Source organism: Melanerpes formicivorus, unplaced genomic scaffold (genome assembly GCF_026170545.1).
Source record: "Melanerpes formicivorus ecotype bairdi unplaced genomic scaffold, bMelFor1.0.p_v2 SCAF_10, whole genome shotgun sequence".
Taxonomy (NCBI): Eukaryota; Metazoa; Chordata; class Aves; order Piciformes; family Picidae; genus Melanerpes; species Melanerpes formicivorus.
The window spans coordinates 9,208,281-9,224,506 of record NW_027142362.1 but is presented as its reverse complement, the minus strand read 5'-3'; the positions used below and the strand labels follow the sequence as shown (position 1 = coordinate 9,224,506).

The 16,226-nt window shown below is 44.8% G+C and overlaps 1 protein-coding gene across 2 annotated transcripts in view; it reads right to left on the bottom strand.

The window, feature by feature from the left end:
* Positions 1-16,226, bottom strand: part of MAP2K5 (mitogen-activated protein kinase kinase 5) — a 161,287-nt gene that overhangs the window by 102,517 nt on the left and 42,544 nt on the right. For both annotated transcript variants that reach the window (XM_068143548.1, XM_068143547.1), the window contains exons 9-10: positions 4,876-4,915; positions 78-146 (exon numbers count right to left, since the gene is read on the bottom strand). In XM_068143548.1, the coding sequence (XP_067999649.1) occupies positions 78-146; positions 4,876-4,915 (109 nt within the window). The remainder of the gene's footprint in view (positions 1-77; positions 147-4,875; positions 4,916-16,226) is intronic.

Here is a 16,226-nt window from a genome sequence, read left to right as displayed (position 1 = left end):
AAGAAAACAAATCTGGTTTAAAAGTTGTGGTGAGAAGATTCCAGGTAAGAAGAATGAAAATGAGCATATCCACATACCTTATAAAGAATTTCTAACTCTGACATTATCTGCTTCTGCAGGTCCAGTGTTATATCTAAGGGTATGACCTAAAATACAAAGAAACAGACATCTGATCAGAGCTGATATAAAAAGGGAATGATTCAAAATAAGAACCTGAAGATCCATGAATTAAATCATCCTTATGTGGGAAAAGAAGAATCAGAGGAATAAGTGCAAAGAATATTTTAACAGTGATGAGTGAGGGAAGGAAATGGAAATCACAAAGTAAACTAAATTTTACAGCCAATTTTACCCATGAAACATCATAGTTTATGGCTTAGTCCATTTGACCAAGAGATGGCCTAGAACTTGAACACAAGCCCCACACCTAATGTGAAGAGCAGGTACAGTGGATCTGCTGGTTGGTAAAACTCTTGAGTTGCTGCTTATTCACCCCAAGTGTGATCCCCCTCCCAGCACTGACTCTTCTTGCTGCAAAGATGTTTGGTGAAGGAGCCTGAATGGCTGAGACCTCACCTGAATGTCCCCATGTTAACCCCAACGACTAAACAAGCACTGTAGGATTGAAAGGATCACTGAGTGTCCCTAGTGCTGTTCCAAATGAGTGTCTCCTCCCACCACTCTTTCAGTTTCCTGAATGTTCACTTCCACTTGTACAGAACTTCCTAACAATGTAAGAAATATGGAAAACTTAAAAATATCCAGGAAAAAAAAAGTCCTGCACATTTGAAGGTGGTGAGAGCCTGACCCAGGTTGCCCTGAGAGGTGGTAGACGAATCTATTCTGACAGAGCACTGGAATAGGCTGCCCAGCGAGGTGGTGGAGTCTCCATCTCTGGGGACATTCAAAACCTGCCTGGATGTGTGTGTGTGACCTGTTCTGGCTGAACCTGCCTTGGCAGGGGGGGTTTGGACTAGATGACCTCCAGAGGTCCCTTCCAACCCCTACAAATTCTGTGGTTCTGATGCTCTGTAAACCAAAATTGAGTCAGCTGGCAGAATTAAGCAGAAGGATATTCCAGGCTGCAAATAGTGGTGAGGAAACCAAACAAAGAGAGACCATTTCCAAAGACAGTATCCAAATGTGTCTAAGAGGGGAAAAAAAACCCAATAACCTGTTCCTAGCAAGAGTTTGCTTTAGGGTTATTTATAAAAGCTGTCACTGAACTAAATTGTAAGTGGAATAGAGGGCTGCTAGGAAACATTTAACGTGCTTGTCTAGATCAATAATCATTTGCCAACAATATTCACTTACATTTTTGCAGCATGAAAAACTTAAAATAGTTTGCTGGGAAACTATCAGTTTTACCCACTCACTGTTAACAGAATTTCATCTTGTCAACAGCATAACAATTAAAGTTTTATCTGGAAAAGTTCTACCCACAGTGAGGAATTTCCCTGTCCTGTTCACAGTGAAGGCTTCGCTGACCTAAGCAAGGAGCAGTTAGGATGATCAGCATCCAAGACTTCCCTGCCATCCAACCAACCAACACCTGGCATGAAGAAAGAATCACAGAATCATACAATATACTGGGTTGGTAGGGGCCTCTAAAGGTCCTTCAAAGGCCCCTTCCAATCCAAAACACTCTGTGATTCACCCAGGATAAAATAACATGCACGGTCCAACATGTGCAGGAGCCAAGCCTCTTAACAAGCATCCATCAGAAGCTACAACTGTAGTTAGCAGATGAAGATGAATCAACCTAGAGATTGGGCTGAGAGTAATCTGGGCTGGCTGGGAAAGCAGATCTGAAGGCTGAGCTCCAGCACCTGCCCGGATTTCAAAACTAGTTGAAATGGTGCCTCAGAGGTAGAGCTGGAGAAGGACACAAGGACGAGCTGGGGGTGGGGGGGTTGTTATTTTTAATTGAAATGATATGTCAGTCCCTTGGGATTCAGCAAAAAGCTTCGAGCACTCTGGCATATCTTCCTTATTGAGATCCTGCCCAAAATCTATCAAATCTGAAATCTCTAAGCACAAACACCCCCCCCTTTTTTTTTTTAACAGATGTGGACTCAACAGACCCAACATTTTAGACGAAAAGGGTTAATTTTAAAGAGAGCAATACCTGAGCATATTTCCTCTGCTCTCCACTACACCTCCAGGACAAATAAGGATGAGTTGTCAAGTTAAATACAAGCAGTCAAGTGACTGAATTATAATTTACTCTGTGCTCAATTTAAATCAGTGTGAGGCTATTAAAATATACAGTATAAATACGGCAATTCATCACAAGCTGTCATGGATGACTTCATCTATTTGCTGGAGTGGCGTAGGTTCCACTGAAGGGAACGAGAGCAAAATCACAGGTCAAATTAAGCTGCTGTTCTCCTTTAATTCACTTATTTAATCTGTGGTGACATAATTGTCTTCTACAGTATGTACAACTCAAAGGAAATTTGGGAGTGTTGCAGGCAGTATCCAAATGATTAATCAAATGGTCCATTTAAATGCCAAGCTTAAGAGCAGGAGAAACTAAAAGCAGTTGAAGGGTGGCAATCAGCCAGGGGAGGCTTCAATTTTTCATTTGGATTTTTACCTCTTCCTTTTTTTTTCCCTCTTTTTGAAAAAAAATCTATTAAATCTGCTGCTGATTGTCTAGCTGCAGTGTTCACATAAACTAGGCAATGACATAACCTTGGTCTGTAACAGGTATTAGCATGGATTTGTTCTGCTGTTCAATGTATTTGCAGGATTCTGGAGTCATAGAACCATTTTGGTTGGAAAAGTCCTGTAAGATCATTGGGTCCAACCATTCTCTAGCTCTGCCAAGTCTGGTGCTAAACCATGTCCCTCAGCACCACATCTCTGCCTCCATGAAACACCTCCAGGGATGAGGATTCAACCACCTCCCCTGAGCAACCCGTTCCCTGGCTTGACAACCCTTCCAGTGAGTAAGTTTCTTCTAATATCTAACCTAAACCTCCCCTTTCCTCTTTGTCCTATCATTTGTTCCCTGGGAGAAGAGACTAACCCCCACCTGGCTCCAATCTCCTTTCAGGGAGTTGTAGAGAGCCAGAAGGTCTCCCCTCAGCCTCCTCTTCTCCAAGCTAAACAACTCTAGCTCCCTCAGCTGCTCCACCACACAAGACCTGTGTTCTAGACCCCTCATTAGCTTTGTTGCCCTTCTTTGGACCCATTGCAGCTGCTCAATGACCAAGAATCCTGAAAGCATTTTATACCAGCTGAAATTGTTTTCACAATACCATCAGGTCCTATTAAATTTGTACATTATCTCCAAAAAAGCTTCCCAAAACCTCAGACTCCACTTGCACAGATCCATGCCATGATGTTCCTCTGATTTTGGCAATCCTCTGGCAAAACCCCGAGCCCATGTGATGATTATGCCAAGACCCTGGCATTACCATTTCCTTTTTATTGCTCATAGCCATGAGATGTGTAGGGTAATTTTCTTAACTGAGCTTTTAAACTCTGATAACACAAACATGTTGATGCAGTATCTCATTTGAAATCACCCTAAAATATGATTGAGAGTGACAGGACCACCATGAGTAGTACCCATAAGACAACTCAGTTTCTCAGACCTTCAGGATGCTCATTATCCGTGAGGACTACCCAAGCCCTCAGACTCAAAGGGAAACAAGGTGGTGAAACTGCGGGGGGAAAAAGGTTTTTTTGCCACAGGGAGGTGATTTCAATTAACCTTGCAAAAGGTGAACTCATTTCCCCTCCTGCCTGTGGGATGTTTCTGGTTCTCCACCTGCTCTCCAGGCAGCTTCAGGGGGCACCCACAGTCCCACAGAAGCACCAGGCAGGCTTGGTGAGGAGTGTTGCCAATAGGACTGGCACTGAAGGTGCTCTTAGCAGACCTCTAAAAAGAAGATTTGATGAAGCAATGTAGTAGGTACCAGGGAAAAGCAGCACCCTCATGCAATCCCAGCACCTAGGGGAAGAGCCTTTTTAGTTCTACAGTGGAAACTGAAATAAAGAGTTTTGAGTATAAAATGTTCTGCACTTTTGTGCCTATTACAACTCAGAGAATTCCTGTCTTACACTAACTGCTCATGACAGGTCAAGGAATGACAGGTATCACTTGTGGGGACATATTTTCTTTCCTTTAAAAGGACATATTTTTGTATAGATTGATTGAAATGATTGAATTTCCAAATCTATTTTAATGTTAAAGAGGTGAAGAAGATAAGGGCATCCTGTTTGTCACAGCTTTAACTGAACTCCAGAGAAGAGTGGGACTGATCTGACACAGCTTCACTGCAAAGAATGCTGATAACAAGACAAGAAAAACCAAATCAGTTGGATAAAAAAAAAATCACTGGAGAGGAGGACATTCAAATAAGTATTCCTGCTAAAGCTACAGAATCTCCTAGGAGAGCAGAATGCTATCCCAAAGTAAACAGGGAAATGCTCTTTATTTAAAAATGAGGTTGCAGAGACCACTGAACAATTTGCCCTTGGGGACACTTTGACATCAGCAGAGGAAGGTACAGGCTGACATCCCATGGCTTTTCCATCCCTGCTCCTCCAACACTGGGGCTCAGGATGGGGAAGCAGCACCTCTGCCAGTCACCAAGGAGGCACAAACCACCACTGCCCTTGGACATATCCATGTAACCCCATGGGAACCCTTCACACAGTGCCAAGCAATTCCCAGTGGGCAGGAGCTGGATTCTGGGACCTCTGTGCTCATTTGACTCAGCTTCTGGGTTGGAGCTCTCCTGAATAAACAACACGGACTTTGATGCAATAAACCAAAGTGAGATCTAACAATCAGAAGGAGGGGAAGGAAACCAAGGTCAAGAAAGAATGGAGAGGAAGAAAATTACTGTAATATCTTACCTTTACTGCGAGTATTTTTCCACTGGGGACGTGATATGCCCTGCACGAGAGGGGAAAAAAATTACATAACTTCAGATGACATAAAATTCCCTCTCTACATATCTGCAACATGCATCCACTAATTTCACAGAAAAATGACTTGGAGATAATCAGCTTGATGTTAAACCAATTTTATGTGGCGTTTCTAAAGAGAGGCTGATGAATACAATTGATCACAAGAATACACTTCCAATGAAATCATTTAGCAGCCTTTTCAACCTGCATGGTTTATATAGAAATCTGCATATTGAAGGCTTGGGGACAGAGTAACAGCAAGCTTCTAGGTGTGAATTTATCCACTTTCACACGGAACAAAATGATGACATATTAACTACACAGACTCTTCACATAAAACAAGGTTTATCATGGAAGTCTGTCAGGTGGATTGGGCTGCCCAGGGAGGTGGTGGAGTCACCGTCCCTGGAGGTGTTCAAGAGGGGATTGGATGTGGCACTTGGTGCCATGGTCTAGTCATGGGGTCTGTGTTGATAGGTTGGACTCGATGATCCTCGAGGTCTCTTCCAACCTTAGTTATACTGTGATACTGTGGCCTAGAAGTGTTTTCAGTGGCCGGACAGTGAGGTACACCAATATTAAGTTGAAGTGAATCAAAGTGAAGCAAAACAGATAGCGACTGATTTTTTTTCCCCCGTTACCTAAGGACTCAGAGACAACATCAGTGAAGGAATTTTCTGCACCTGTATTTAAGATTAGCACGTGTGTGAACACAAAGGGTTAGAAATCATTATTGTTAATACTCACATACTCCCCAAAATAATCTTCCACAGTATTTCAGGAGCAGTTTGCCTTAATCTCTGAAGGCAAACAGCTATCATTGGCTATTTAACCGTGACTTGTGTAGTCCTAAGTGTAAGCTCCTAAGAAAATCAAAAGGTAGGAGACAAAAAAAAGTCTCCTCAAAATCTGAAGTAATTTTGCATAAAACCCAAAACCATTAAAGCTTTTCCCCTTCACTGGTTTTATTGTCTGTAACTGATTCATGACACTATGCACAGTATATATGTGGCACTAACTTTAACAAATGGTAATATTTTAGCACTCTCTACCTCTAGCAATCATTACTGAAGAAGAAAAGCTCTAATAGTTGGGGTTTTTTTGGCATGCAGAATCAGATACAGTACAGGGTGAGAGCGTTGTTTAATCTTATTTATAACCCTAAGCACTCAGATAATTCCTGTTAATAGCGTGGAAGTTTCCACAAACTTCAGCTTCATTTAATAACTCATGGCTCAACATTTGCAGAACCAAGTGGTGTTTTCTGTTTAGGAATCAGCCAGTTTCAAAAGGCAACCCCAAAAATCAGTGTTATTTAATATCAGTCCAAGAGGCAAAGAGGCTCTGACAGCCTGAATGCATAATCAATGAATCCCACCGAGTCAATGAGCTCTGCTGTAACTATGGATGAATCAACAGTGGCAAAACATTATGGACTTAAGATCAGCAGAGATGATAAGAAGATGAACAGGTTGAGCTAGCATGCTCAGCGTCTGTTAGCTTCATGTGGACTGTGCTGGACAGTTTGGCAACTTAATTAGCTTGTCAAGAAAGCTGATCTTTTTTTTTCCATAAGAGAGATCTCCTGTTTCCAAGTGAATTAAAAGGGAAGACTTGATTATTTAATTATGATGCACGCTAATTCATCCGTGGAAGTTTGGGTTAAATTTCCAGCAGAGGGCAGATACCTGGTTTGGTTTACAGAGCCCTGACAGTACCAATTTAACATTTAATTATGGCTGAGAATTGGATCACAAAGGAGATGCCATGCCCACGGGTACGGCGTGTCCACTGGCTTCGCTACCTGGGAGGGGAGGAATTTGTTTACTCTGGGTTGATCCAGCATCTCGATTGTCCTGACCTTCCCCAACACAATAACTGCAAAGTGATTAATGAAGTTTGAATGGGAGCTTTGGTTACACCAAAAGACAACCGTACACCTCTGCAGTGTTTTAATTAACAGCTAACACTTCAAATTAGTCTGTAGTTGCTACAGTAATTACCCGTTCCAATGAGTGTGCAGGGAAAACAGTTTTGTTGGATATTATGTGGAACTCTACGTTGGAATTGATCATTTTGGTTACAGTCAGCACAGCTGAAGCCTGAAGATTTAGTACCTTTATGTAGCTTCGGAAGAATGCGCTAGGAAGAAAAAAAAATCCACAGAAAAATGTGCACAGCATGAAGGAAAACATACTTTGGTGCATGCTGTAGCCATCTACAGATGTCTACAAGGAGATACAAATAGCAGTCGTACCCTAGAAGTAACACAAAGCCTCATCTCATAGATTCGTAGAATGGGTTGGGTTGGAAGGGACCTTAAAGGTCATCTACTTCCAACCCCCCTGCTGTGGGCAGGGACACCTTCCACTAGACCAGGTGGCTCAAGGCCTCACCTTCTTCCAGTGTCTCACTGTCGTGGTTTGGGAGGCTAATTCTCCCACCACAGGCAAAAATAACGACTCAGACAAATGGATTGCAAAAAAAAAAGGTGGAAAGTTTAAATGGAAAAACACAAAAAAACCAACAATGGAAGTTTCACAGAGAACCAGAAGCACTGTGGCAAAGAGAGAGAGAGATTCCAAAACATACCCAAGAACATCCCATCCCCACCTGGGGGTACACCCAAAACCCCCCCAGGGCTCTTTCCTCCCCCCCCAACCCAGCCTTGGGCCTGGGCAGGCCCAAGGGAGGCGGCTCACACCATTTTACCTAGGCAGCAGCGGGGGGCAAAAGAGGAAGTGAAGACCCCATGTGGATGTTTTATAGAGGAGCAGAGGATTGTGGGTGAAATACCTGGTTTGCTGTGACCACCCAGTGGGCTGGACCTTTTTGGGACCTCCCAGGTGTGGTCTGTGCAGTGGCATCCAGGCCAGCACCCAGCCTAAACCACCACACTTACCACCCTCACTGTAAAGAGTTTCTTTCTACTACCCGGTCTAAATCTTCAACCCATTCTCTGTGCACAGAATAATGTGCACAGCATGAAGAAAAACAGAGTTTTGTGCATGCTGCACCCATCAGTACATCTACACATGACTCCAAAGAGATTAAATTAGCATTCATACCCTATAAGTAATGTGAAGTCTCATCTCAAGGGTCAACCCTCACAGATTTCAGTGTCACCTCCAAAAGTAAGTAAACAAACTCATCACTGTAGAAACAGATCATTAGGGGAAGCAAAGCAGCAAAATGCAAAAGGTTCTGCACATTCCAGTGAACACACACTTCAAAACCTTCCAGGATGGGATGCAAATGATGTTGCCTAATAAGCAGTTACAACAGCAACTCCTCTTGCTAGGAACTATTTGAGCAGCGCCAAACAGTAAAGACAAGTGGATGTTAAAGACAAGTGAAAACAGTTGCTAAATAGCTGCTGAACTACTTCAGAGACAAATGTAAAGAGGAGAAATTGAATGCAATGAAATGCAAAATATTCATGGAAAACACTGGTTTGAGGTTGGCAAAATTTCATTCCTTGCAGGAATCGGCTCTGGGAAAACAAGCTCGTTCTGCTGCTGCTTCTTGTTGGGGTTTGGTTTGCTTTTTACCCACTGTAGAAATACTTCAGCAACAGAGGCAGTGCGGTAGAAAGCATTGCAGGTCAAAGAATGGGGAAAAATGGAGCAAGGAAGCTGGAAGATTGGGGAAAAAGTGAGTTCTGGGGGGCCTTCTTCCCCTGATGTCCTGGTAGGCTGTGCTCAGGTGAGATGGGAGGACGTGGTCACCATCTCCTTTTAGGTAGTTCTGGTGAAAGTGCCCGGCACACCAGGCAGAGAGCTTGGTTTAAAGCTGCTGCACGCTGTGCAACAACAGGAGAGGCAGAGCTCAACACTACATATTCTAAAGCATTCCCACTGGGGCAAAGAAATTTAAATCTCTTCCTTCACATTCCCACTGGAGTTCATTGTTCCGAGCCCCTCCATCCATTACAATGAACAGCTTCTAAGCAAGACTGGCACGCTTGTGTCAAATATTTTATTAACCTTGACTATTAACCATATCCCTAGACATTCAAAGCCCTGAAGGGACCCATGCAAGCCAAGTCCTTTAGCATAACTTTGTCTCCTCCACTCTGAAAATGGAGAGTAGCCCTCAGGGCAGCGTGCCCAGCTCCGTGGCAAAAGCTGGGTTATTTTGGGGAATAAAAAGAAGGGAAAAGACAGTGTGAGCAAGCATGCACTCTGCTTGAACACAGCCCTCCAGCTAAGCCAGAAAAACTTCTGATGGACTGCAGAGTACAGCCTGTGCATCCCTTGTGTTCCAGAAAATAAAAATCAATATCGTGGAAAACTAGAGTAGGGCTTTGGGGGGAACTGTCAACTCCTCAGCATCTCCCCCCCACCTCCCCTTCCCACAGATAAGATGTGTTCCTAAAGGAAAGCAAATTGGAAAATGAAAGCTTCAGGAGCTGCTGGCTTCTGTTTTAATAAGAAAAGCAGGGAAAAGGTAACTGAATTCCATGCTGTCTGCTTTGTTTTTCCTGATGTCTACTGCAATGACTGCACTAAGGCCATCTCAGGTTGATGGTTGGACTTGATTATCTTAGAGGTCTTTTCCAACCGAAATTCTATGAAAACCAGAGGAGAAATTGAAGATGCTTTGGCTCAAGCTTCAGTAAGGAATAAGCCACAGCCCATCCTAATACTTAGTGCTAAAAAAATAAAATCATACACTCAGTGAGTTTCTACTCAGTTTAGAAGTAAAGCAAACAAACCCAACCAAACAGAACGCGCACAAGCTTCTTAATAAACAGCTTAGATACCCAACAAAAGATTTCTCCCTCTTTCAACTTGCTAAGACTAACAATTTTATATCCTCCCTGTGAGGAATTTTACCTAAAAGCACAGTGGGGAGCTGCATTACTTGCTGTGATTGTGGTTTAATTTCTTCCAGGGCAAGCAAAGAACGAACTTCAGGTTTTCCAACGTGCAAGCACTCAAGAGAAACAGCAATTTGCAACTCCCTTTCTAATTTTTAACTGTAAAGCATCTGCCCAAATACAAGCGATTCAAGGATGGTCACATCAGAAGCTGGAACTGAGCATGCAAAGACCCCAGAGCTTCCTCCAACAGCTTTTCCTAGCAGGTGCAGTAACTTTTTGCTACAGCCTGAAAACTCAAGATAAAGGCAACCTCAAACCAGAAGCAAAAGTTCATTACAATTTGTGTATTACACTGCTAATGCTGATGCCAAAAAGCACTTGAAGAAGCTACATCATCAGCCCACCCCACCCAAGATCCTGCTTCCCACCCACCCACCCTGCCCACCAGGACCTATTTTTCTATTTCTCCCCCCCCCCCCCGCCCAATAGCTGAGGTAACAATTTCTAATCAATAAGATATTCCTTGGCAAGACCAAATGATTCAAGGGAAAGCCATGACCTCTCTGCTATGCCAATGAGTCAGTCCCTTCCCTTCCCAGAAATATAACTGACATCAGCAAAGATGACAAAATGATGGACTGGCAGCAGGGCTGCACTCGCGGTGCGACGGCAGGACACAGGGACACAACGCTCCCCGCTGGGCAAGGCACCAGAGAACCTTCTGGCTGATGCCACAAGCACTCTGCTGCCTCACACGAAGTGCTGCTGGAATTCCGCTCAACGATGCTCCTAGGAGATGAAAGGGTGGCTGGAAGTGACCTCTGCACACCATCAAATCCAGCCTCTCTCTTGAGCGGGACTGGAGCAGCGGATGAACTCAGCTGTAGCTTTGGCTGGCTCTGCGCTGAAAGCCCCAAGGATAGAGATCCCCTGCTGCTCTCATACCCTGTGACAGTGCTGCACCATCTTACCTGCAAAGTGCTTCCTCCTAATGTCCAATATGACCTTCCCCAGTGGCAACCTCAGGCCATGCAGTAAAAATAGCAAATATTTCAGGTCACAGAATCCCAGCATGGTGGGGGTTGGAAGGGACCTCTGGAGATCATCCAGTCCAAACCCCCTGCTAAAGGAGGGACACCCCACAGCAGCTTACCCAGGAACGCAATATTCAGGTGGGTTTGGAATCTCTCCAGAGAAGGAGACTCCACAGCCTCTCTGGGCAGCCTGCTCCAGGGCTCCAGCACCCTCACAAGAAAGAATTTTCTCCTCCTGTTCCTGGCACAGTTTGTGCCCCTTGCCCCTTGTCCTTTCACTAGCACCACTGAAAAGAGTCTGGCTCCATCCTCTTGCCCCTCACCCTTTAGCTCTTGTTGAATATTAAGCAGATCCCTACCCAGGGTATCTAACAGAAATTAACATATACAGGGAAGCCACAGAAGCACAGAATGACAGAACTGTTTAGCTTGGAAGAGACCTTTGACATCAAGTCCAACTACTCACCTAAAGCTCACAATCCCACCACTACTGCTATGCTGCTACCACTAAACTACATCTCTCAGAACCACATCCACACATCTTTTCAACAGCTCCAGGGCTGGTGACTCCACCACCTCCCTACCCAGCCCATTCCAGTGCCTAAGAACCCTTTCTGGGAAGAAATGTTTCCTAATATCCAATCTGAACCTCCCCTGGCACAATTTGAGGCCATTTCCTCTTGTCCTGTCAGCTGTTGCATGTGAGAAGAGAACAACCCCCACCTGGCTCCAACCTCCTTTCAAGGAGTTGTGGAGAGCCAGAAGGTTACCCCTTAGCCTCCTTTTCTCCAGGGTGAACAACCCCCTGTACCACTCAGTCATTCCTCCTAAGCCCTGGGTTTCTTTGAGTTAAAAATTTAACACAAAAAGCTGTGGTTGTAGGGAGCAGCACCTTCAGATGTGAGGGCACTGAATGGAGTCAAACTGAGCATTTCCCTGCCCTATGAGAAATAACCCAGAGCAAAATGACTGTGCTGGTGTCGCACGAGATGAACACTGCTCTCTAAGTGTTATGCACTGCAGAATGACACGTCAGTCACCAGCTGCAAACTATAGGCAGCAAATCACCCACAGATTTGGTTTACTGTTAATTTTCTCTTCCCCTCCTGCCCCCCTCCCCCCACCCCCACCCCCTTCTTTTTGCCACTGTCTGTTATGTTACTGGCCAGACTCTGGCAGTCTGATGACTGAACTGTCACGTACTCCGCCGGCCATCTAAAAGAAATGGATTCAAATTGTTTCTAGGAAATAAACACTTTGACAGTTGTTGCCTTCTGCAATAGGCAAACACATTAGCCTGACTCTCTGGCTGTTAAAACAGGAAATCCAAAGTGCAGAGCAGTTGTAAAAAGGAGCTTTTATGAGGACTGTGCTAGTTCAAACTGCAATCGACGCCAACCTCCCCGCTCTCCAAAATTCCATTACAGATGCTTCAGCACTGACTGCAAAATGATTTGTTGCTCAGCTCAGAAACAAACAAGCAAACAAACAAATGCTTGTTATCTGCATTTAAAACTTTCCAAAAGAGCAAAAATTGGCAGAAGCAGCTGCATAAAGAAAATGTTGGGCAGTAAAATGTCTCACTTAACCCTGCTCTGTGAGAGTGAAGCGGTTTTCACATGCAAGCCCAAGGCCAGCAGAATGAAACCCTCACCTCTTCTGTGCTGTAACCTCCTAGTACTTCCATCTGTTGCCACTTACATGAGTCTTCCCCTCCACTGCAGCCAAGCATTCAGGGTCAGCCTTTGAAAACTGGGTTACAAGTCACAGAATTGTAGAATTGTTTGGGTTGGAAAAGATCTCTAAGATCATCGAGTCCAACCCTCAACCTAACACCACCATGGCCATTAAACCATGTCCCCAGGTTTCCTGAACGCCTCCAGGGACAGTGACTCCACCACCTCCCTGGCCAGCCTGTTCCAGAGCCTGACCACTCTTGCAGAAAGAAATTTTTCCTAATCTCCAGCCTAAACCTCCCCTGGCACAACTTCAGGCCATGTCCTCATGTCCTAGCACCTGACACTAGGGAGAAGAGTCTCCCTCCTTAGATCCATCCCATTGCAATTCTGCTCTCATTCCTTAAGACAGATCTGTACAGACAGAAAGAACTAAAGCTGGAGATGGCTTAGACTTGACACTGCTTGAGGAGGCTGTGGTGTCACTACCACCAACACCTGGTCATTTTCTACCTCAGGACCAATCCAGTTAAGATGCAGACACAGTCATGTACTTCAGCTGATGGCTTTGAACCAGCTGAAAGGACAAGAGGAAGCAGAGCAGTCATAAGCTTAGACTGAGATGGACAGTAAACCCACCATTACTGGAGGAAAAAAAGTTGAAATAACAGAATGAGCCAAAAGGTATGTCACATAGTATAGTGACAGCAGTTTAGATGCTGCCATGTCTCCACAAAAAGACCTAAAGTGGATTTTATGCATTATCAGACCGCTTGTTCAAGAGAGAGACTTCCTGTTGCTACAGGACAAAGGGTGGTAGTTTAAACTAAGAGGGAGGTTCAGACTAGAGAGAAGAAATGTTTGACACTGAAGGTGGTGAGACCCTGGCTCAGGTTGCCCAGAGGTGGGAGATGCCCCACCTCTGGAATCATTCCAGGTCAGGTAGGTGGGGGCTCTGAGTTACCTGCTCCAGTGGCAGATGTCCCTGCTGACTGCAGGGGTTTGGATTAGATGACCTTGAAAGGCCCCTTCCCACCCAAACCATTCTAGGGTTATATGTGTTTGTAGCAGTCACATTACAAAAGTTCTTAAGGAAAATCAGAGCAATTCAGTTATGACCAGAAGCAGAAAACACAACTGTGCTAAGCAGCACAAGTTCTCTGGGTAGCCACTCTAACAGCTTTAGGAGCGTTTTTCTCCTCATTGTGGTTTGGTTTCAAGCAGAAACTTGCTCTTCCCCAGGAGCAGGTTGAGAGTACAAATACCATGAGGTTAGTTTAGTCACAGTGTTCCAATCACTACTGGACTGCAGTGACAGACCACTGTGATGAGCACCACACCAGAAACAATTCTGGCATTGCTCCTCATGTAATGCTCTTTGCCATGGTCATTAAAACAGCTGTGGTGGCACATAGAGAAGGTGGTTCTCCCCCAGAGCTGGGTATGGAAGGCTACCCCTTATGATGAGCAGTCAGTGAGCATCTGAGCAGTCAATTTCTAGCATTTTGAGCATTTTCAAAGAAGCTGGGGTGAAAAGAAATGGAGAAAGATCAATGTCAACCTGCCTGGTGTTGTTACACCCACTGTTGCTCACAGAGACATCCTGCAGAGCTTAAGGAGAGCCTGAAGCAACACTGGCAGCACAATTCCTACATCAATACAGGTTCTTCTGCCCCTCATCCTCTCACACTCACTTCTGTGAGCAGAAAGCATTATTTAAAGATGTATTTTATGTTAGGCAACAACCAGTGCCTATAAGCTTGGCATAGCTTGGCTATGGCAAATTCCAGCAACCCTCTACCCTCTCCCACCAACCCTCTACCCTTCTCCATCAACCTTCAACTCTTCCACCAGCCTTCTACTGTTCCACCAGCCCTCTACTCGCACGAGACCTCTACTTGGCATGGGATTTAACACATCCAAGTGCCGAGTTCTGCACATCAGCCACAACAACCCCATGCAGAGCTACAGGCTGGGGTCAGAGTGGCTAGAGAGCAGCCAGGCAGAGAGGGACCTGGGGGTGCTGGTTGATGGTAGGATGAACATGAGCCTGCAGTGTGCCCAGACGGCCAGGAGGGCCAATGGCATCCTGGCCTGCATTAAGAACAGTGTGGCCAGCAGGAGCAGGTCATTCTGCCCCTGTACACTGCACTGGTTAGGCCACACCTTGAGTACTGTGTCCAGTTCTGGGTCCCTCAGTTTAGGAAGGATGTTGACTTGCTGGAAGGTGTCCAGAGAAGGGCAACAAAGTTGGTGAGGGGCTTGGAACACAAGCCCTATGAGGAGAGACTGAGGGAGCTGGGGCTGCTTAGCCTGGAGAGGAGGAGACTCAGGGGTGACCTTATTGCTCTCTACAACTACCCGAAGGGAGGTTGTAGACAGGCAGAGGTTGGTCTCTTCTCCCAGGCAGCCAGCACCAGAACAAGAGGACACAGTCTCAGGCTGCACCAGGGGAAGTTCAGGCTGGAGGTCAGGAGGAAGTTTTACACAGAGAGAGTGATTGCCCATTGGAATGGGCTGCCCGGGGAGGTGGTGGAGTCGCCGTCACTGGAGGTGTTCAGGAGGAGACTTGACAGGGTGCTTGGTTACATGGGTTAGTTGATTAGGTGGTGTTGGATGATAGGTTGGACGCGATGATCTTGAAGGTCTCTTCCAAGATGGTTTATTCTATTCTATTCTACTCCACATTATTATTTGTAACCAAGAAAGAGAGAATACTGCTCACGCTGAGGGAAGCTACACCGTGCTCACACACCACCTCACAACCCAAATTTCCAGGCTTACTGTTTGTTTCGATTCTCCAAGCTATGGGCACACAGTGCAAACACAACAACTTTAATTTAAGAATCATCCAGTTTCTAATTAAACAGCCATAGGCAGCTGGCTGGGTACATTTTAATCAGTTTCCATAACCTATTGATTGTATACTGAAGCTTAAAAAATTAAAAGTAAAAAGATGACCGGGGAATTGTCCCATCTCAGAACAACAGTAGAACCCTCTGTAAATAACTCCTCTTTTAACCATCAGCTAAATGAACACTTCAATACCACGGTACAAAGTCTTCTGCAAAATTACTTTAACTAACAAGCAGAAATTTATCAGCTTCAGCCAAAATCAATGCTGAAATCAATTTGAACACTGGTTGTGTCTAAAGGGGCTCATTGGCAATTTAGGGAAATTACACCATGTAAATGCCTGTGCTTTAATTGAACAGTTTCATCAACTAGGCTGTGATTGCTGTCCATTCATTTATTTACTTTCACTGCAGCTCCCATTTTGCAAAGGAATGGGTTTTGTCAGACTTGAAGGAGGTACTTTATCTTCATTTTATGCACTTTTGTGCATAACAGATTTTATGAGGCAGGCAAGTGATGGCTGGGGTCAAAAGAAACAAGTGAACAGCAATCACTGGTCAGTCTTGTTTAAACTGCAAGGATAACGCACAGACATTGGGTGGGTTATTTCAAACTTAGTCCAGCTGTTCTTGTTCCAATGCTTTTGAGTGGCACTAAAAAAAGAAAACAAAACAAGAGAAGCAGAAAATAAACATGGTATGGGAAAGAGGGGGGGAAAAAAGGAAAACATCTCCACAACTGCAGCACAAGAATGCAGAGGATGGGATTTTCAGACCTCATGTGGCCAGTGATTTGTTTTGACACCAAATAAAGCCCTGAAGCTGCCTGTACTTCACTTCTTCAGAGCTGCATCAAGCACCAGGCTGGGACAAGGAATGTGTACAAAAAGTGGTAAGAACCTCTCCT